Raw genomic sequence first — 20,419 nt, 5'->3', positions numbered from 1 at the left:
TACACTTTCAAACCAACTTAATTATGAAGATTGGCAAATTACTCAAGGTATTATTCGTTGAAATAATTATATCTTTTTTAAGTTTGTTCATAATTATTTAACTTCCTTATTTACATCATGTAAGGATGCTTAAATATCATGTAAGGATCCAACTATAAGCATGACTCAGATTCCCATGTGATGCCAGCCCAGCCTTGTCATTTTTTCTATGCTCATTATCTTCCACAGCCAATAATCCTTCAAAGTCAAATATAATTAGTCAACTAATGCCAATTGTAACCATTTTTTCCCATATGACATGGTAATAAGGAAAAAGTTGTACACCACCAGTAATAAAATAATAAAAATATTGACTTATAGTGCCCCGTTTGCTCATTTCTTAGAATTCCTTTTTTTAATTTCTTTTATTGTACCACGACGTGGTAAAATAAAATAATAATAAAAGACTTGTTGACCTAATTATTATTTCCAAGTGCAAGTTTTCTTTAGTTTTTTTCTTTTCTCCTTTTTCTTTTTTTTTTCTTTTCCATCATAATGTTTCATGCTTTTGGGTACCAAAATTACTGAACCAACAACTTCGTTTTACTTTCAAAGGAAACGATTCTGTTATAAAAAAATAAAAAATAAAAAAATAAAATAAAAAAAAGAAGAAGAAGAAAACCAACCTTTCATTCAAATCATGTAGCTAGTTTGCTTCGTATTCCCCATTTGGAATGAACATCACTTTTGCTTTCCAAGAAATTTAAAGTAAAAAGAAGATTCACCCTCTACCATGTAAAGTTAGACAAAGACAAGAAATGAATTATCAAAAATAAAACCACTCTCCATTGTTTAAAAAAAAAAAAAAAAAAAATTAAGGCTATGCTGTATATATTGTCGAACTAATCCTTACTATATAGAGTTTTTCTTAAGAGTTTCTATTCTAATGAAAAATACTGTTTTATTACATATAATGCTTCTTATTTAAATACTCAAAACTATATAAAACTAATTTAATCTAATAGTAAAACTTCTTTTGTTTTCACCCATTTCTGGGACGGTGTTGTACTGTTCAAGAACAAGACTGCACACAACCCAGGTTATCTCTACTCAAGTGGAGCTAATGTTGCAGCCAAACATTCTCTTTTATTCAGATAAATTTTTAAATTTTTTTGTTTTTAAATGGAGAGAATAAAACAGCTCTATAATACAGACAAGCTGAGCTTTACTTATCAAGAATGCTTGGAAGCAGTGCACAAAACACTGTTTTTTGAACTCAAAACTGGGGCAATATTATCGATAACATTTGGTGTCTGTAGCTGTTATCAGGAAGCTATAAGATGTTATATTCCTTTTACATATATTAAGGCTTTACAGCTCATATATATTAATTTTCCAACTCCCATCTCCAAAGTGCTTCTCTCTCTCTCTCTCCTTTTAAACTTCTGAAACGTGATATTTTGTTTTTTAGAGTTTGTGTTTTCTGGGAAAGAATTTTGAGTGGTTGACTTCAAATCCATATATATGGAGAAAGATGGACCACAACGAATCAAATATTTTTTATCCTCGTGATTTGCACAAGCCCTCTATTCTTGCAGCCTAATGTGTAACAGTAAAAGTTTCTTCCTTTAGCTTGTGATATTTATATTTGTATATTTTTCTTTTGCCTCTATGTATGTATCATTTGGAATTGCTTGAACTCATATATGTGTATATTCGCCAAAACTTGTTCAATTTATTAGGTTTAAATTTCCCACAATCTTTATGTTAAACCATTTTCATAAAAAAATTCTGAGATTCAAGTCTCTAAAGTTCATAACTTATTATAAAAGAATTTTGAAATTCAAATCTCTAAAGTTCATAATTTATTATAAAAGATTATGTTGAACATATAAAAGGTGATTTAAGTCTTTAAACTAATGTTTTAAAAAAAATGTTAGATATTGTCAGAATTTGTTTATGACGTTCCATTTTTCCAAATCTTTATTATAAATTATTTTCTTTAAATTATTTTACAATTTAGAATCTTAAAGTTCATAATAAAGTATTATAAAAGGTTTTTAAAAGTCATATTGTTCCAAATCTTTATAATTTCCCCAAGTCTTCATTCTAAACCATTTTCATTAAACCATTTTGCAATTTTGATCTTTAGACTTCATAATTAAGTATTATAAAAGGTTTTGATTAGTATTGTCGAAAACTTGTTTTTAAATGTCCAATTTCTCCTCAAAATCTTGACTCCAAACCATTTTTATCAAATCATTTTGAGATTTAGATCTTTAAAATACACAATAAAGTACTCTAAAAGGTTTTGTGGAACGTGTAAAGGTGAGTTAACTCTTTGATCTTTATGAACAGGTTCTCCTTGCAAAATGAATTATTAGAAGTGCCAGTTTTTTCAGATTGAATGGATATAGTAGAAAGTACAATCCTATGGAAGGAAAATAGAAGGAAAGCTAAGGTTTTTAGGTGAAATGAGAAAGCCTACAATCCTATGGAAGGAAAATAGTAGGAAAGCCAAGGATTAGGTGAAATATGAAAGCCTCACATTCCCTTGAAAACTTTTCTTTTGTCTTTAAATTACTCCCTTTGTCTTATTTAACGAACGCACATGTTTAGACACTTCCAGTGCATTCCAATATCCATTTTGAAGTCACTCAAATAAGAAGAGAACTGGACAAAATTTTCACAAAATAATACAGGATACTCAATTGCTACAATAGGAACTGTATGACGATGCAGACCAAATAATGTTCGGTGCATCCCATATCATCGCACGGCAGAACGGTTTTTTGTAAAATTTTTTTTTTTAAAAGATTTTTTTAGGTAAATTTTTTAACCTGAGAGGGGAAAAATAATTAAAAAGATAAAAAAATCGAAGATTCCTAAAAGAATACGAAAGTGATACTCACAGCGCTAAGCAACAAAATTTGGAGTCATGTTATTAAAATATGGTGTTCATATAAATGAAAACACAATGATGCTACAATTTGGCTAAACATTCTATAAACTTTTAAGGACAAAATTAAATTGAAAAAAAGAAAAAATCAATGCTATCTGTCAAAAGAAAAGTCCCATTAATGCACTGAAACTATCTTCACTAACTGCTTTTCAAACTCACTAGTTGTTGCCTTCAAAGAAGTAATTAATTGAAAGCCAGTCAAGATGTGAGGAAGAGCATAACAAGGACAAAACCCTGAAGCTGAAATCTGGCAATGCCATTCTTGTGTACAAATTTAGAACCGGAGGATCAGGGCTTGGAGATCATAACCACACATGAAAATTTTTGAAACAAGCAACCGAAATATTTTTTAAGATTTTATGCCCTCTCAACTCAATCTCACATTTTGCCTGGTCTTGATCATTCGCTTGAGTGTAGCTAGCCAAAAGTTGCACTCATCCCACTCGCTAGTGGTGAGAAGTACCTGACAAAAAGTAGATGAAAAAAGTCAACAGCCCGATCTAACATTTGCTCAAAAAACTAAGAGTTGTAAATGTTAACATTGCACCTGGATTTGCAAGGCAGTTCCAAAATCACCATTATCCAATGCCTGGCAGAGCTGAACAAGCTTATCACCAGCATTTTTAGATATGTCCCCACTGTTGAGTTTAGCAAATAATGCACCTATCTTCCTTGAATTGTCTTCAATTTCACGCTTCTTACCTGGATTTGCTCGTGAACCTCCCAAAGCTTCTGATGTCTCATTGAAAAGTCTCGTCAAAGTTGTGATGACAGGTTTTTGGTTGGCTGGATCAAGATATCCAGATAAGACAAGCTCATTAGTAAACAAAATTGGGAAATTAAAAATTTAAAAAAAGGATTTCCAAGCAAAGAGACATCAATTAAAAATATATATAATAGTATTTTCAAAAATCTTCAATTTATTTGATCATACACGTGATACCAACATCAGGAAGTTAAAGCTTTAAATAGACCGTTTTCCAAGTGTTACAATGGATTATATCGACTGCCCAACAGAATATTGCCATCCCATTTATGTCAATTTGGTGAGTTTTTCTTCTTTTGTTCCATTTTAAAGCATATAAACTAGCAATGCCTTTCGAGAATGAAGCTTTGTTGCAGCACCATCATGACGTTCAAAGGGGGCATCAGATCTAAAGAACCCAGGAAAATTTCAAATTTTCAACCTGGATATATAATAAATCCAATTACCTGGAACATTAGAAGTATCAACCGTCTGTATAGTAGGAGGTGGAGCTGCAGGTGTCACAGAAGTTTGTACTGGTGTTGATTGAGTAGGACTAGGTGGTTGTATTGAACCCAAAGTAGGTCCTTGAACAACTCCTGAACCAGTGACAGGCATAAATCCTCTTGGTGGAGGAGAGGGAGCAACAACATTTGACATTTTGTGGCCAGGAACTGCACCCAATTGTGATGGAAGAGTGCCAGCTGCACCAGCCACAGGTGGAACAGGCTGATAAGCATGGTTTGTTGTTCCCTGAAATGCAATTAGAGAAATATTAAGCTCATCCCATCATTCAAGTTACCCGCAAATCAAATGTAACACCGAAAGAAAGTGTATATACAGGATACAACTGAGAACCCAATGTAGGCTGCTGATATTGATCTGCATTTTTCAAGACAGGAGGAGTTGATGGAACAAAGGGCCTCACAGAAGGCTGAGAGGAAACAGGAGGTACAGGGAATTTCTCCTAGGAGAAGCAAGGAAATAAGCAGTCATGTTATATACAGATGCTAACACAATAATTATGATAGAAGAAAATTGGCATCTCCAAAAAGGAAATTGTCAAATTTACAAGGGTCTGATCGATATCCAACATCAACATAAAAATACCAATTTTTACAAACAATAACTTTGTGGAAACATAAGAGATTCTAACAAAGATATGATACGGAATCCAATTTTATCCACAAAATCAATAATAAAAATAGGCCTACCTACCAAGAAAACAAAAAAAATTACCTGAGGAATCTGAGGCGTCTGCGATGGAACAAACATAGCAGGCTGTGATGCAGGCTGATATGGAGCAGGCTGTGATGGCTGATATGGGGCAGGCTGTGATACAGGCTGATATGGGGCAGGCTGTGATGTAGGCTGATATGGGGAAGGAACACCATATCCTCTTCCATATGAAGAACCAACAGGTTGTTGATAGTTTCCACCATATGTATCGCCAGGAACATTTGACTGCAACTGTGAAGATGCTGGTTCCTATACAGTAAACAAGAGCGACTCAATTCACAATAAGGGCAACATTAAGAATAATTTTAACCATATACTGGCTATTGATCAGTCTCTAGGTTGCAACTCTTGATCATAGAATGTTGCAACTGTAATGCAGATATAGTCCCTGGACAACAATCAAAAGGAAAAACAATTGGCAAAGAAATAGTGAAGAAAAAAATACCTGATAATAGGTAGAAGATGCCCCAACGACGCCATAATTAGAAGAATCAGCAGCATACACAGCTCCACTTGGAGTAGATGATCCATCAAAAGGCAACGCCTTCTCAACTTTCTCTGTGTAAATTGAAGTACAGATATTTAAGTATCCTCAACTGGCATTGCACTCTCAGGCAACAAGATAATGACTTTTTAACAATAGAACAGCATCTATTGGAATACTTCAACTACCTATAAAGCTATACATTAACATACTATATGCTACCAAACTACTATACCAGATTCTGTAGAACGAGCGATACGATCCCTTAAGATTACAATTTCTGGTGACAATTCATCTGAACCCAAAAGTTTTAGGTACTCCATTGCTGTTGTTAGAAGCCCTTGACTAGCTAAAATTTCAGCATATTTCTCAACAAGCTTGCACAAAGATGCACTAAACCGTTTCTGCCCTGACGCAAAAGCAAGGACAATAGTCTTCTCCATCAAGTCCTAAAATATTAAACGAACTTTATTAGCTCCATGGTCACCCAAACAAAAAAAAAAAAAAAAGGGGCTCAAACCAGACTACAATAGAACCAAACTCACCTGAAGAAGGTCAACATACGACTTCCCATCATGATCAGTTTTCAAACTCCTTGACCAAATCTCTACCGTCTTATCAATATTTCCCGCACAAATGTAACAAATAGTTGCAGCCAGTGTATTGCCAGCAGCTATGAGTTTGGAAGCTAGTGTGTCACAAAGCAAAGTCCACTCATCTCTGGATGAAAACTGTTTATTCATAATAAAGAGATAGTAAGCTAAAAAGTCAACTAGTAGACATGTTTCCTTAGTAAAGATAATTCAAGAGGGGCATATCCACCACTGTAAATTTAGAGGAAAAAATGGAACAACCCAAGTATTAAAGCATCAATTGTAACCATCTAGTTTATTACAATTCAGCTTATCCACAAAATTGTGCCAAAGCTCAAATCATAATATCTGAAAATAATAATAATTAACCATCCAGCAGCATTTATTGTAACTAGAAACAGAGGAAAGAGGGCATAAGCATGCTCATGCTTGTTCGTAGACTTTTAATTAACAGGAAGAAGCAAAAAAGGGGATGTTTAGACATAATCAGCAAAAACAAAATAACTTCCATCGAAAATTAAAATGGCTAGAACTCTCAAAAAAAATAAAATAAATAAAAATACTATTCATTGCAATCTTGCTTTTTATCTGGTATCTGATACAGAATGCAAACTATAAGTGAATCTATTCTAACCTCGAGTTAGAAACTTACACTACAGAGAAGAGCAAGTGTCTCTTTCCAAAATTTGAGGGGTCTAGAGTTTACAAGACTCAGGAGATCATTGTTTACCATTGCTGAAACAACCTGAAAGTTAAAATGAGTCCAGAGATGAGAGAAACTTTCAAGATAATATTAACAATTTCCACAGTCGAAAGATAAAATGGAAGAAGTCAGATCTTTTTATATATCTCAAAGCTAATCGAATGTAAAAGATAGTGTTTCAATGCATCTAAGAATAGAAGATAGAAATTTCAATAACCTTTAGGTAAGGAGAACGGCTCATCTTAAGGTATTGATCCCGTGTACTCTCCCACAATGCTGTTCCACCAGCATGCGCAATAACTAAAGCATCGGCCATCTTATCTGCTGATATGCACTTTGCAACAGCCCCCTTATAGTCTCCAACAACTAACGCATGCTGAACACATTCATCAAAAGAAGGATCAGTGCTCTCCTCAATTCCATCCACCTCTTCTTGCATTTGTTCTGTACCAGGAACAGTATCTCCAACAATGAATTTATCACCAGAGGTTGCCAACGGTGTATCAGCTTTAGGACTAGGAAGATTGTTAAAGAAATCTTCCCCGTTGTCAGTGGGGAAAATGGTGGCTTCATTTTCACCCCCGAATCCCACTTTATCAGTTGTTTCTTCAAGTCCAAGAGCATCAACTTCCTGGGATAGGTCATCTGGAACGCTATCTTTTGCTTCCTCAGGTAAGGTGAATCCAAGGTGAGTGAGAAGCTTTGTCCTTGCAGTACCATCATCTTCAAACATAACTTTTAATAAGCCCCATGTTTCTCGGTCATCCTCAGATCTATTAAAACAAAAACAAAAATCAGAAGACAATATTTATTCTCCTATCTAAGATGATAACAGAGAATTAAGTTCTCAACGGAGAGACTTGTTATCCCCCCTAGTGACTATGATGACATACTCAGACTCTTGTGATTTCCTATCGCATAAAGCCCTCAAAGACGATCTTTCACCACTTTGTATTGCAGCTTCAAATTCAGAGGAACGACTTACTAAACTCTGTTCAGTAACCAAGCTGTGTACAAAAACCTGGACACCAGGAGAAAAATCAACAATAAAGTTCATTATAACAAACAGCTAGGTGCAGAACAAGAGAAGCATACCTCTGAAACACCAGGTGAAGCACCCGAAACAGATGACTTAGGGTGAAATGACAAAAGCTTGCCTCCAAAGCCGAAAGATACGCCAACTGGACGTTTATACCATTTTGGAGCTCTCAAATATGCTGCCATGAAAAGGATATAACATATCATTTCAAGATAGAAGTTAGTTACCAGGACTCCCCACACAGAGACAAACATACACTATATAGAGAGCATAGACAATTAGTGCAGAACTGTAGAATAGAGTACATATAGTTAAAAACAGGGTTATCGCTCATTCATTGCAACTACTAACTAAAACTACATTACCTGAACCAAAATCAGCCTCACCAACACCATATCTGCTGCAGCCCTGCAGGGTGAAAAACAGGGTAAAGAAATTATAAATATTTAAAATTAAAAAATAAATAAATAAATAAAAGAGGCAATATTCATACAAACTACAATATTGAGTAGGATGATGGGTTCTCTAACAGATGGGTGCTAAACCACAATCCATCGATAAAAAAACTATGTAGATCAACGCTACTTGAGTCCCAAGGTGGGGTATCTGTTGAATCTATGTCTCTCACGAAATGGACATATCACCACATTGCAAAGTTTGTGATACAGCTTGCTCATACAACAAATATGGCAATTCCATTTAATGAACTAATGCCAAGATAAATGTTGACCATTTTAGATTGGGCATTTACATTCCATCACTCAATACAACAACTTTATTGAAAATCTAAAGAAGCATATATTGGGTGAAAACCAGTAATTACAAATTAAGCATTGTGGAATACCTCAATATTGTAAATGCCAATTTTCCCATCAAATGAAGATGCTGATATAACTCCGGGTATTTTTGGATACCAGTGTACATCAAAATTCCAGTTGGTGCTTGCTGGCAATTCACAAGCAATCTAAACAACGAGTTTAAAAAAAAAAAAAAAGGGCATTTCCATCAGAAACTATTGTAAATTTATCACAACTTGAACATAAAACAAGAGGAAGAGGACAGAGGGGCCGAATAGAAAGGGCTCGACACAGATATCAGTGGCTGCTGGAAGGAATGACAGAGGCCATACCTCTCCAGAAACTGTGTCCCAGCAAATAGTTCGGTTGTCCTTGGCACATGTAAGCAAATAGGAGTTGTCAATAGGGCACCATGACATTGCAATTACACCTGGTGTAAGAATGCAGGTAAAGCAGACAAAATCATAAGCATGTCCAGTAAGGTGTATGAGGAAAATATGTTTGGAAAATGAAAGTGCATTTCGTAGCAATGCTATGTCACATTTACTATACTTCAATTGAACAAAAGAAAAGAAAAGAGAAGGCTATGCAAAACCGATGGGTAAAAGAGTTTTTTCTAATGTCAATGTATGGTAAAAAAATGTAACTCGAGTAATCTGCTAAAACTGAGAGACACTGTAAAGGTGCTCTAGCTTTAATGCTTTAACATACAAACTCACTTGCACTTGTCATTAAGTGGCAAAAATAGCCAAAAGGAATAAAAGAATAACATGATAAAACATATGCTAGTGAACCATTAAACATCATTACAAGGAAAGAAAAAAGGGAGAAGATTCAGTTTGCTAACTTTTTGTTACCTTTAGTGTGTCCCACAAACTCTTTGACTGGTGACATTACATTCCGCATATCCCAAAGCTGCTTGCAAAATATACTAAATAAATTATGAAGTTTTACCCCTAAAAATACAGCAATATAAGCAGCAAACCTATTACCCTCAAAGCAGGAGAGCCATCTTCATCTGATGCAACTACAAGCTGAGTGGCAACATCAGGATTCCACTGCAAAACAGAGCAGCGCCTTCTAACCGAATCCGAGAAGCTGCAAATTGGAAAAGGTCATTCAGATTATCAATAACACCATTATGTCTCTTGACAAGAGACTCTAATGAGTAAAAATACATAGATCAGTCCAGAGCAAATAGCATAAAGATTACCTTATTACTGGTTTTTGCTTCTTTAGGTCCCAAACCACTGGAAAACAGAAGATATTCAGTTTCCAACTAAACAAAAATTAAGAGATAACAATTAGTTGACCATAGGATCTTTCCTTACCCGTTGTTCCATTATATGAAGTAGATGCTAAAATGTGTTGAACTTTACTATTCCACGATAAGAATGATATCTCACCCTGAGCAGCAGAACCACTACCCTGCTCAACAATGACTAAAACTGTGTTAGATATCCGCATAGATTTAACCCATATGATCTATCAGAAGAAAAAGAGATCTGGAAAGTTCATGACACAAAGATGTATCTAAAGAATTCAAAAAACTACTGAGTATATCTAATATATGAGGAGACTCAAAATAAATGTTTAAAAGAATAACTTCATGCTTGTTAACTTTCTCTTCTAGTAGCTTCTTATAGTATCATCTCCTACTTCTGTATTTTCAAACACATTCTCAAACTTTTCCATGTCACGGTAGTACATATTAATGTTCTTTATAATCCTGCCACTTTTGGTGAAAATAACTAACAAACAAATAAATGAACAAAGTGACAAAGTAACTTTAGTGTATATGCATATATAACTACCTCTAGAACATTAGTTCAGGAAAGGAACTGCCTCTAACATCCAACCAATTTGCCTTGAGGCTATTTTTAATTATAGATTGTTAAAAGAAGTACCAACTGAAAAGTTAAAATCTCTTTGGAAAAGGTATCTACCAAATGTTTTCCTACTTTTAAATTACCATATGGCAATTGATGACATGATAATTTCATCGATTGTTAATAAGAGTGAACTATAAAAGGTAAAGTATGAAACAAATCTGAGTTGATATTTATGTGCACATTCGAGGAGGAGGAGGATTTAAATATTAAACATTTAGAAATGAAGAATTTAGCATCCATTTGGACTATCAGCAACCAATGACCACAAACCTTGAGAGGTGGAAAATGAGAAGGTTCTGCAGGATTTGCCAAATCCCAGATGCAAATTTCACCATCGTCAGCACCAGATGCAAGTAAGTTTGGTGCAATTGAATTAAACTCAAGGCCACGAACCTAAGATTCAAAGAAAAAGTTGGAGAAGGCATGTAATGTAATCATCATTTGCCCAAATGATTGAAAAAGCATCACAAACAGCAGGCAAGCAATTCACAGACGAGGGAAACTTACAGGCCCTTTATGCCTCGTGAGATGTCCAACAAGAGCACTTTCACTTGCCTCAGAACTTAAAGAAGAAAAAAACGATAATAAGACTTTTGCGAACTAGAAATTAATAGTCTTACTAATTACTGTTACTTATATCCTTCATCTTATCATTTTATACGCAAGGCAAATAAGTCTAGTTACACTGCAGTCTGAATTAAACAAAAGCATAATTTCCAGCAACCATTTAACATCCATTCAGTCACTCAGCCACGATGGTACACATATTATTTTTCATTTTATGATTCCAATTTGCCACCAAGCAAATAGGTCATTAGTCAAATTTCACTCTCATTTTCTCCCAAATTCCATAAAGCAAGACAGTCGCTCGAATTCACCACAATTGAACGGTGAAGAAAACCAAAATGAGAAAAAAAAAAAAAAAAAAAAAAGACAAGATCGGATCAGATTGAACGGGAAAAAAAAAAGCATTGCAACAAAGCAGTCACAGATATCAAATTTCTACAAAATTAGCATTTAATTAGAAATTTCAGGCCAGGTCATACAGGTAAATTTCCCAGCATCAATTTCCCGCCCATCAAGTTATCCAAAATCCAAAATTCTCCGTTTATCTACCTCCAACTTCTCGACAAATAAAAATTAGCTTTAAATTACAAGAACAAACCATGTCCCCATTACGCAAAATAGAGTCTTTCTCTGAGTCACCCCAAATAGGGGGAAAAAAAATTTCCTCAAAAAGAAATAAAAAAAAATTCAAATTTGGGTCACATTCAAGTACCACAATCCAATTAAATTAAATCAAAATCCTCAGTTTCCCACATTTTCTCAACACCCGTAAATAAAACTACAATTTCAACCATAAATCCAGATATTTCAATAAAAAAATCCAATTGAATTCGATTCACATTCATTCAAACCCCAAAAAGAAAAAAGAACGAAATTCAAAAAATTCAGAAAAGAATTACCGGATCAGAGCGAGTGGGTTCCAGATATCAATGTTGCCATCAACGAGACCACCAGCAATGAGTCCGAGCCCAAACTGCTCATTACCAGTACCAGTAGGCTTAGCCCAAGAGAGACGATTAAATCTCTCAGAGCTCGGAGATTCTCCAACAAGAGCTAGGTCCCGATCGTCAGACTGGAAATCCAGCTTAAAGATCTCGATATTAGCAGAAGAGCTGAACGACAGATCCACCGCACCGGCCATCGTCCCCGCGGCCATGTAAGGCGCGTCCGGTGCAAGCGCCACCGAGGCCGATCTATTTATCCCTTTAATACACGCCATGGCCGAAAAATTAAAAAACAAACAAACCCCTTTAAACCCGACCACTAACCAATATCTATATACGTATTACAGATTACACAGAGAAGAGTGTATTAAAAAAAAAAAAATTGGATCTGTAAACAGAGAATTTCAAATAGGGATTCAGATATGCGAAAATGGAAGATTTTTGAGAATTGAATTTAGGGTTCGATCTGATCTGTTTGGAAAATAAAATTCTTTTTTGTATTTGCGCGAAAGTGAAAAACACACACTCTCGCTCTCTCTCTCTCTCTCTCTCTCTCTCTCTCTTCGATTCGCTCTCTCTCCTCTATTTTTATTTTTATTTTTTTCTCTGTGCGGGTGTGTGTTGTGTGAAAATATTTTTGGCTAAATTTTGTTGATTTTATTTTTTTACGTTACCGAGGGTTTTGTTATAAGGTTTCAAGTATTTGTCGTGTGGACTAAGGTTCTCAGTATCAATATGCTCAAAAACTAGTACCTTTTCCGAGTAATCGGTGTTTGTTGATAAAGTTAAGGGCATTTTGGTCTATAATGTACACATTACGTAGCGGTTGCTTAGGAAGTTGACATGAAATTACAGTAGAGAATAAAAAATGAGCGAGTGTGTGTTTTCTCGTCAGTTGTCCAATTAAATCATGACAAGTGTTCCAAGGGTTTATTAATTTTTTTTTTTTTTGAATATTTTTCTTTTAAGAGCCCTTAGTTTGGGCCTTTTTGATGGTAAGGTCAGGTCCATTAATCCAGATCCATTAATCCAGCTGGAAGCCAGGAATCGAGCAGTAGCCCAAAGTTTTTTTCCTTCCATGTTTTTTTTTTTTGTTTTTTTTTAAGAAATGTTTTTATTTATTTTTTTTTTCTTTTGATTTTCTATATTATCCCCTATAAAATTTAAATATAAATGGTTTGAATATATCTTATTTTAAAACGAGATTTTTTTTTTCTTTTTAGAAAAATAATTTTAACTCAAAATTTTAAATTTGTCCAAAAAAATCAACTTTTAAAATAAATTACAGATTTAGTAATCTAATAATATGGATCTTCTCTTAGTTTTCTTCTATTCGTACTTATTTGTTGTAGCATTGTAATTTCTTTTCGAGAAACTGTTTTCATTTTAAACGTGATTTCCAAATTGACATTACATTATGCGACCAAAAAAGAAAGTGACATAACATTCGTATTTCTATAAAAATATATAAGATGAGAATAAAAAAATCACATAAGCTAATAAGATGTACGGAGTCAATTGATATTTATATATTTTAGATGTGACACACATGATAAAAGCTAGAAAATAATTACTTGTTTGGTACTGATTATTACCTTATAATAGCAAACATTAGAGTGCACCATACTATTGAAGAATGAAGAATCTCACTTTTGGTTTAAAAACCGGGAAAAAAAGAAGAAGAAGCTTTTGGAAGCATTGGATAATTTATAATTTTAGTTCCCAAAAATAGGTTTTAAAAGCATTCTCTAGAACAAATTCACAGAATTTGAATCAAAAGCTTCCATAAGTTCTATTACTTAAATATCATTCAAAAACTTCTTTTACATAACAGGTACTTTGCAAGCAATCTCAATCTTTTTCTAATGCAAAGGCAATGAAATTCCAATTAAAAAGAAGCTGCATTAATTCCCATTGTTAAGCTCAACAGGGGGATTATGGCGATCAAAAGGAAGCTTAATTTTGCCAAATGAACCAGCAGGAACAAGCTTCATATTCTCACAGTTGCAGATTTCAATCATAAACCCATCTGGGTCATTGAAAAAAAGCTGATCAATTGTAGTCCCACCTTCATCATCTTCCAATGTTCTCTTCATATACTTTATATTTCTCTCTTTCAGTTTTTCCTCCACTGCTTCCATATCTTCACACTGCCCAAAAAAATAAAAAAATAAATAAAAAATAAAGAAAGAGAAAAGAAGACAGCGAAAACCACCATTGACAATGTCCATGAAAGCTCAAAAAAACAAAGGGATTTATAGGAAATTTTTTATGAACCTGGAAAGAAATATGGTTGTCCATGGGATCCAAATGATCAGTGTCTGGCAATCTATCTTCATCCTTGGACTGAACCAAGTGAATCCCAACTCCATAGTTGAACAACCAAGCACCATCGAAATCAAAAGCTTGTGGCCTCTCAATCAGAACGAAACCCAGAACTTGAGTGTAGAAATCAATGGATTCCTGAACATTTCTACAGAGCCTGGATACATGATTCAAAGCCATTAAAGGAAGTTGGTCATGATCACCATCATCTCGACCTTTCTCTGTTTTCTCTGCTTTTTTTGAATCACTGTCTACTCTGTTTTTCAATTGTTCTTCTTTCTTCTCCATCTTTGAAATGTTGATGTTAAAGATTATGGATGTGTTTGTTTGTTCATGTAAAGTGGCAAAAGAGAGCTAAGCATGGTTGTGTTTTATATATAAAAGCCATAGACATGGTGAGGAGGTGGAGGCTGGAGAGGATACATAACACGTGGTGGAAAAATACAAAGGGAAGGTTGTACGTGTGGCTGTGTCAAGGAGACGCCTGCATTTTGCTGCTGATGATGAGGTTTATGATTACCTACTTCAAATTATTATTAAGGTAATTAATTAAACCCATAAAATGTATTTATTTTTAAATATTTAAAATGAATTTGCATCATTTATTTTGTCCTTTTCAAAAAAAATTAGGAAAAAAAAAGAGGACAAAATTTCATTATTTTGTCTTTTTATGACCTCTCAATTAATTTTAAAATCTATAAAGGTGTACTTTTAATTATTCTTTGGAGCTTTTTGGAATTTGGACATAGTAAAACATTTCAATTTAAAATTCAAGATCCTTTTTATGAAAATAAAAATAGAGAAAAATATTAATTCCCTTTAGTAATTTTAAACATTACAGAAACTATACAATACTTGACTACAATTTATTTTATTTTACCATTTTTTTGGTTATTATATTACACTATTTTTTAAAAGATCAAACTATTTTAACACTCTCACTATAAACCATAACCATTATAACTTTTTTTTTTTAATAAGAAAAGTACAAATTTTTGTTTGAAAAATATATTAAAATAAAAACCTGTTAACTTTGCAAAGAGGAAAAGTACATTCTCGGAACTTTCCCCAAAAACACACACACACAACTCAGTTAAACAATCCAGGTTAATTTTTCTACAAAAGAAAATTAAAAAAAAAAAAGGAAAAAAGAAGAAGAAAAACCTCCCAAAATCCAAAGCACAATCTTAGAAAAAAAAAAAAGAAAAAAAATCCCTCGAAAAAAATCAATAATGAATGAATGCCACCAAAAACTTAGCACTAACTCAATCAAAAAATCACTTTTTTTCAGAACCAAACGCCACAGCCTACCCGCAAAGCAGAAACCAACAAACAGTTAAAAAACAAAACCCACCGAGTTTCCACTTTTATTTCTCCCTTTAGCTTTCCACTTTTCTTTTTCGCCCACAGCCTACAAGCTTCTCCACCACGTCGCTTACCACAGAGAAGATCAAACCGGGTAAGCCGGGTCTCAGACCGGAGTCACCACCACCATCACCATGTACAGGGACGTCTCGAGCTGCAACAGTTACAACTATGGCGATGCCCTTTACTGGGATGCAAGATATATCCAGGAAGGTGGTTCTTTTGACTGGTATCAGCGTTACGTTGCTCTCCGACCCTTTGTCCGCAAGTATATTTCCACTAATTCCCGTGTTCTTATGGTGGGCTGTGGCAATGCTGGTGATTTCTCTCTCTGTTTACTTCTAGATTTCTGGTTCTGGGTTATTGAATTTTTTTTTTTTTTTGTTGGTTTTTCGCTTTGTTTGGCTAAAAAATGAACTGGGTTGTTGTGGGTCATTGAAATTTTTATTTTTATTTTTTGTTTGTTTTTAGCTTTGTTTGGCGAAAAGATGAACAGGGCTAGAGAGGAAAGGAGCAAGATTGGATTTTTTCGATATTGGGTTGTGATTGGTGATGTTTAAGACTTCGAATATAACCTTTTCCCTTTTCCTGGCTGGGTTATAATAAAAGGAAAAAGAATGGGGTTTTTGGTGCAGTTCCTAATTATGGAGTATTTGATGCTTGTTTTGCTCGTTCTTGGTAGTGGATAAAATTGTGTAGAAATTTGGATTTGTGCTTTTCTCTTTTATATGTAGAGAATGGATTAGGACCTTTTATATTTCTTTTAAGTAACCCGTTTGGGTATTTTCGCTTCAGTTTGAATTTCCCCAAATTGAGTGGATTCCGTTATCTTTTTATTCTGTTTGGTCGGTGAGAAAGTGTGGTAAACGAAAAGAAGTATGATACTTGTCAAGGCATGTATGATTCAGTACCTGATGTGAAAATCTTCGTTTTACTTGAAAGTTGGGTGGGGGGAGGTTAGGGGATGATCCCTAATTATTAGATTTGTGGTGAATGAGGTTTAAATATGAGTAATGGATCCAATTCTTCATAAGCATACATTATTGGGAACTTCAGTTTCAATTTAGCTTAACTGTTTTATTTAGTGGAGCTGATTTTCTTAATTTGTCACAGCTTTGGATGAATCCATCAGGTTGGGCTTCAAACTGGAGCTCACCCACATTAGAGTCTTCTAAGGCATTCTAGGAGCTTACCAGGAAATTTTCTGTGGAGTCCGATCTTTTAAAAACCTAGAAATGGAAATATCATGTTTAGTTAGCTAAAAAAATCAAAATTTAGATAAAGTTGATCCAGCAAATGTATTCTTTTAAACTATAGGATCTAAGACTAGTACATTAAGTTGCCAAGTTTTGGCGTTGAAATTTGTAGCATCTTGTTTCTCTAGTTTAAACATACTAGTTGCTTGAGATAAATGCTTCTTTTGTCATCCTTTTCATTGTGCACTATTATACTCAAGATGGTAATTTTACATTTTGATCTATGATGTAATCATTCCAATTGACTTGTTAAAATGAGAATAAGATTCCAGATTTTAAAATTACTGGTATAATGTGCTAATTTGGACATGGCGACATATTCTAGTTACCTTCTATGTGGAAGTTTAGAGTTTTATGCAATGATGTAATGCAAAATACTGTTTAGGGTGCTTTGACATGCTTCTACCTGACATCCTCCTTGCCATAATTGAAAATTTGAAAGGCAAAATTTTGATGTGATTTACAATTTTATTGGAGTAAAATATATGGTATATAAGCTTTTGGCTGTTTGACCATTTTCTCATGGATTACTTTCTGCCTTTTTTTTTTTTTTTTGAATATTTTGGTAGTTATGTCTGAGGATATGGCGAAGGATGGATATGAAGACATAATGAACATTGATGTTTCATCAGTTGCCATTGACCTGATGAAAAAAAAATATGACCACGTCCCTCAGCTGAAATGTATCCTATTGATAAAATATTGATATGCATAGTCCATTTTGTTTTGATATTTCTTAACCATGAGCTCAAGTATGAAGGCAAATTTCCTATATAAATCTTAATAGATATGGAAATGGATGTTAGGGATATGAGCTTCTTCCCAGATGAATCATTTGACGGTGTCATTGATAAAGGTATAAATTTATTACATTAGTTTTTCGGAATTTTCTGTATTGTGCTCTAATTTTGCATTTAATGCATTTCTGCTGCGTTGCTGGTGCCACCACTTGTGCACAAATGGCCTGCCAAACCTCCATAATAGGCACTCTTGATTCTTTGATGGTATGTTTCATGCTCCGATGTTCTTACCACTCCTTGTTCATTGCTGGAACTGTTCTAATACTTCCATCTTGTTCTGATTTTAGTGTGGCACCGATGCTCCAATTAGTGCTGCCCAGATGCTAGGGGAAGTGAGTAGGTTGTAGACTTTAAGACTCTATAAGCTCAACTATGTGTTGCAGTTAGTTACATATTATTGTTTAGAGGTTGAATTTTGTTTATGTTTGTTATATGTATTGTTAATATCTATATTTCTAAAGTTATTATTTATTTTTTTGTAGGCTTCTTAAACCGGGGGGTATTTATATGTTGGTAACTACACACCTCTAGACATGCTTTATTTCTCCTCATTTTGTCTGTTCTTTCTTTAACCTGAAGCAGAAAACTTATTATCTGTTGTTGAATTGTAAATCCACAGATAACATATGGTGATCCTTCAGTAAGGATGCCTCATTTGAGTCGACCAGCTTACAGTTGGAAAACTGTATTATACATCATACGTAAGTTTTTCATTAGATTCCTTTTTCTTTTTCTTGTCCATATTTCTTTGGTTCTTTGGATATGACTCTGCTTCCATAGTGTTACTTATTCTGCTTAATAAAAGGCAGTGAAATTAAGTTCTATTGATATTTTTTTCCCATTGAGGTAATTTAGGCTTTGGAACTTGTTTATGAGAGCATAAACAATAATAGAAGCAAATATCTACGCAAATATTTGATTATAAAATTAGTCTAGAACTCATAGTTTGACAAACAGCAAACTTCAATACGGAAGAGGATATTGTTGATCATGCAAAGATATCAAGTTGTCTTTTATATTGCTAAATAATTTTTGTTTAGGTTTTCCTCTTAGTTCCTTATTCCTCCTTTGGGTTCCTTGTGAGGTGGTGATGGGTACAATTGAACTTAAGAGAAAGCCTTGCAGTGCAAAAATGAAACTGTTTAAAGGGGTTGCTTGTTTATAAAATTGTCTTTTCTTGAAACTTGAGAGTGATTGATTGTCGATTAAGAGCATTCTGTCAATTCTTTCCCCTCTTTCTATTCCTCTCACTTCTTTTTTCTTCATTTTTTTCCTGTCCTCTTTGCAGCTAGACCTGGATTTGAAAAGCCTGCAGGTTCATCAACAAAGTCAAATTTGGAACCTATTCCTACCACTGATAAGGGCTTGCTTCCGCCAGATTATGTATTGGAAGATCCAGATTCTCACTTTATATATGTGTGTAAAAAGACGGATGATACGGAGCTAAGCAATGCAACCGTCTATCCATTGAAAGCTGATGTTTTATAGTAATAACTTCCACTGAAAAGCACTGAACTGATGAAGAGGTAGCGGGTTACACCCTATTTTACAAGCTTCAACAATCATTTATATGTGATCATTATTCTTGCTTGTACAATGAGGACTAATCATTAGCATTCTTGAGGTTTTTGTAACTGATAAAAAAGGATTCTGTTTTGTTGAATCAATGTGCCAGGGCTAGCTTTCAGTGTGGAAAATAAAGAAAAAACAAAAACAACAGAAGAAAAAAAAAAAACCAAATATACCGATCAGATACAAGCATCCCTTTTTTTTTCTTTTTTTTTTTTCATGTACTTTAGTGTACCAGTAGAATTTTAATTTGTTTTTAAGTTTTAATGTCTCAAAATCTACTGATTCTAAAATGATTGATGGAGAACTAGTTTTTGCATAAGCTAGTCTTTACATAAATTAGGATTTTAGCTGAGGTGGACCTTCTATGTAATTGAATATTTGATTGAATAAGAAGAGAAAAATTATACAGGGGTTGATAAAGGTGTTCATAAAAATTGTATTTTTTGTCGAAGTTGAAAATTATAGGAGGATATGTGAATTGACCCAATTCAGAGATGTGATTGGCCTTGGGTATCTATGCCCCTTTTTTCTCTTCTATTTTGTTGGTGTCTGGAAGGTAAATATGCTATGGCTTTTGGCAAGCGACAATCATTTTTTATTCATATAAGCTCTGGAAAGTTTTAAAACCAGTTCTAATATCCAAAAGATAAAACAGTGAGAGAGGGAAATTATTTAATGTCCTGGAAACTTGGCCCATTTTTGGTTTTTTGAACATGTAAAACACCAGCAGAGAAGAGGATTGGTTTTTAAGGACATGGTCTGTCTTATCAAAGGTCCATGTGTTTGGACATGAGATTGAAAATGGTAGAGACCAAGTCATGAAACTTTGGACTATGTTTATTCCTATTTGGGAAATTTGTTTTTGAAAATACATTTCATCCAAATATTTCTTCCGAATCAAAATTTCAAAGTACGAAAGGGTAACAAGGCCATCCAATTATGTCTAATCATCTTTTTTTTCCTTTTTTTTTTTTTTTAAGTGATTTCATCCATCTAAATGTCATCTATTAAATCTAATATTGTAATATTTTCAATCGGATAAAAAAAGGTATTATCATCGAAGAATGAATAATTTAAAATTAAAAATCATAATTCAAAACGGTTACTTTTCTTGGACGTCCCCCCAAAAAAAAAAAGGATATAAATAAATAAAAAAT

General features: G+C 33.9%; 3 protein-coding genes across 7 annotated transcripts; 1 reads left to right on the top strand and 2 right to left on the bottom strand.

The window, feature by feature from the left end:
- Window positions 1-2,896: 2,896 nt before the first annotated feature.
- Window positions 2,897-12,537, bottom strand: LOC132800504 (protein transport protein SEC31 homolog B-like). Of its 2 annotated transcripts, XM_060814350.1 has the most exons (22): window positions 11,900-12,536; window positions 10,941-10,995; window positions 10,704-10,826; window positions 9,873-9,969; window positions 9,755-9,791; window positions 9,534-9,639; window positions 9,399-9,456; window positions 8,874-8,971; window positions 8,589-8,708; window positions 8,110-8,152; window positions 7,801-7,922; window positions 7,599-7,726; window positions 6,923-7,478; window positions 6,655-6,747; window positions 5,955-6,140; window positions 5,645-5,858; window positions 5,371-5,483; window positions 4,926-5,174; window positions 4,528-4,653; window positions 4,154-4,439; window positions 3,489-3,727; window positions 2,897-3,404 (listed from the first exon to the last, which is right to left on the bottom strand). In XM_060814350.1, exons 1-22 carry the CDS (start codon window positions 12,217-12,219, stop codon window positions 3,309-3,311), a joined length of 3,465 nt encoding a protein of 1,154 aa, XP_060670333.1. In that variant the 5' UTR covers window positions 12,220-12,536; the 3' UTR covers window positions 2,897-3,308. The 2 variants fall into 2 exon arrangements, with proteins under 2 accessions (XP_060670333.1, XP_060670334.1); XM_060814351.1 differs by lacking the exon at window positions 4,528-4,653 and having other exon boundaries at window positions 11,900-12,537.
- Window positions 12,538-13,725: 1,188 nt separating this feature from the next.
- On the bottom strand, window positions 13,726-14,631 carry LOC132800609 (glyoxylase I 4-like). The gene is made up of 2 exons (XM_060814740.1): window positions 14,222-14,631; window positions 13,726-14,094 (listed from the first exon to the last, which is right to left on the bottom strand). Exons 1-2 carry the CDS (start codon window positions 14,555-14,557, stop codon window positions 13,849-13,851), a joined length of 582 nt encoding a protein of 193 aa, XP_060670723.1. The 5' UTR covers window positions 14,558-14,631; the 3' UTR covers window positions 13,726-13,848.
- A 927-nt stretch (window positions 14,632-15,558) lies between these two features.
- On the top strand, window positions 15,559-19,451 carry LOC132799216 (uncharacterized). 4 transcript variants are annotated; one of them, XM_060815151.1, is made up of 9 exons: window positions 15,559-15,952; window positions 16,106-16,183; window positions 17,460-17,573; window positions 17,678-17,746; window positions 17,875-17,894; window positions 17,978-18,030; window positions 18,173-18,203; window positions 18,310-18,391; window positions 18,979-19,451. In XM_060815151.1, the coding sequence occupies exons 1-9, from the start codon at window positions 15,769-15,771 to the stop codon at window positions 19,176-19,178; spliced, it is 831 nt and encodes a 276-aa protein (XP_060671134.1). In that variant the 5' UTR covers window positions 15,559-15,768; the 3' UTR covers window positions 19,179-19,451. The 4 variants fall into 4 exon arrangements, with proteins under 4 accessions (XP_060671134.1, XP_060671135.1, XP_060671137.1 ...); XM_060815152.1 differs by lacking the exon at window positions 16,106-16,183 and having other exon boundaries at window positions 15,565-15,952; XM_060815154.1 differs by lacking the exon at window positions 15,559-15,952 and having other exon boundaries at window positions 16,150-16,173.
- Window positions 19,452-20,419: the final 968 nt, after the last annotated feature.

Source organism: Ziziphus jujuba, chromosome 2 (genome assembly GCF_031755915.1).
Source record: "Ziziphus jujuba cultivar Dongzao chromosome 2, ASM3175591v1".
Lineage (NCBI taxonomy): Eukaryota > Viridiplantae > Streptophyta > Magnoliopsida > Rosales > Rhamnaceae > Ziziphus > Ziziphus jujuba.
This window is presented reverse-complemented; position numbering and strand designations above follow the sequence as displayed.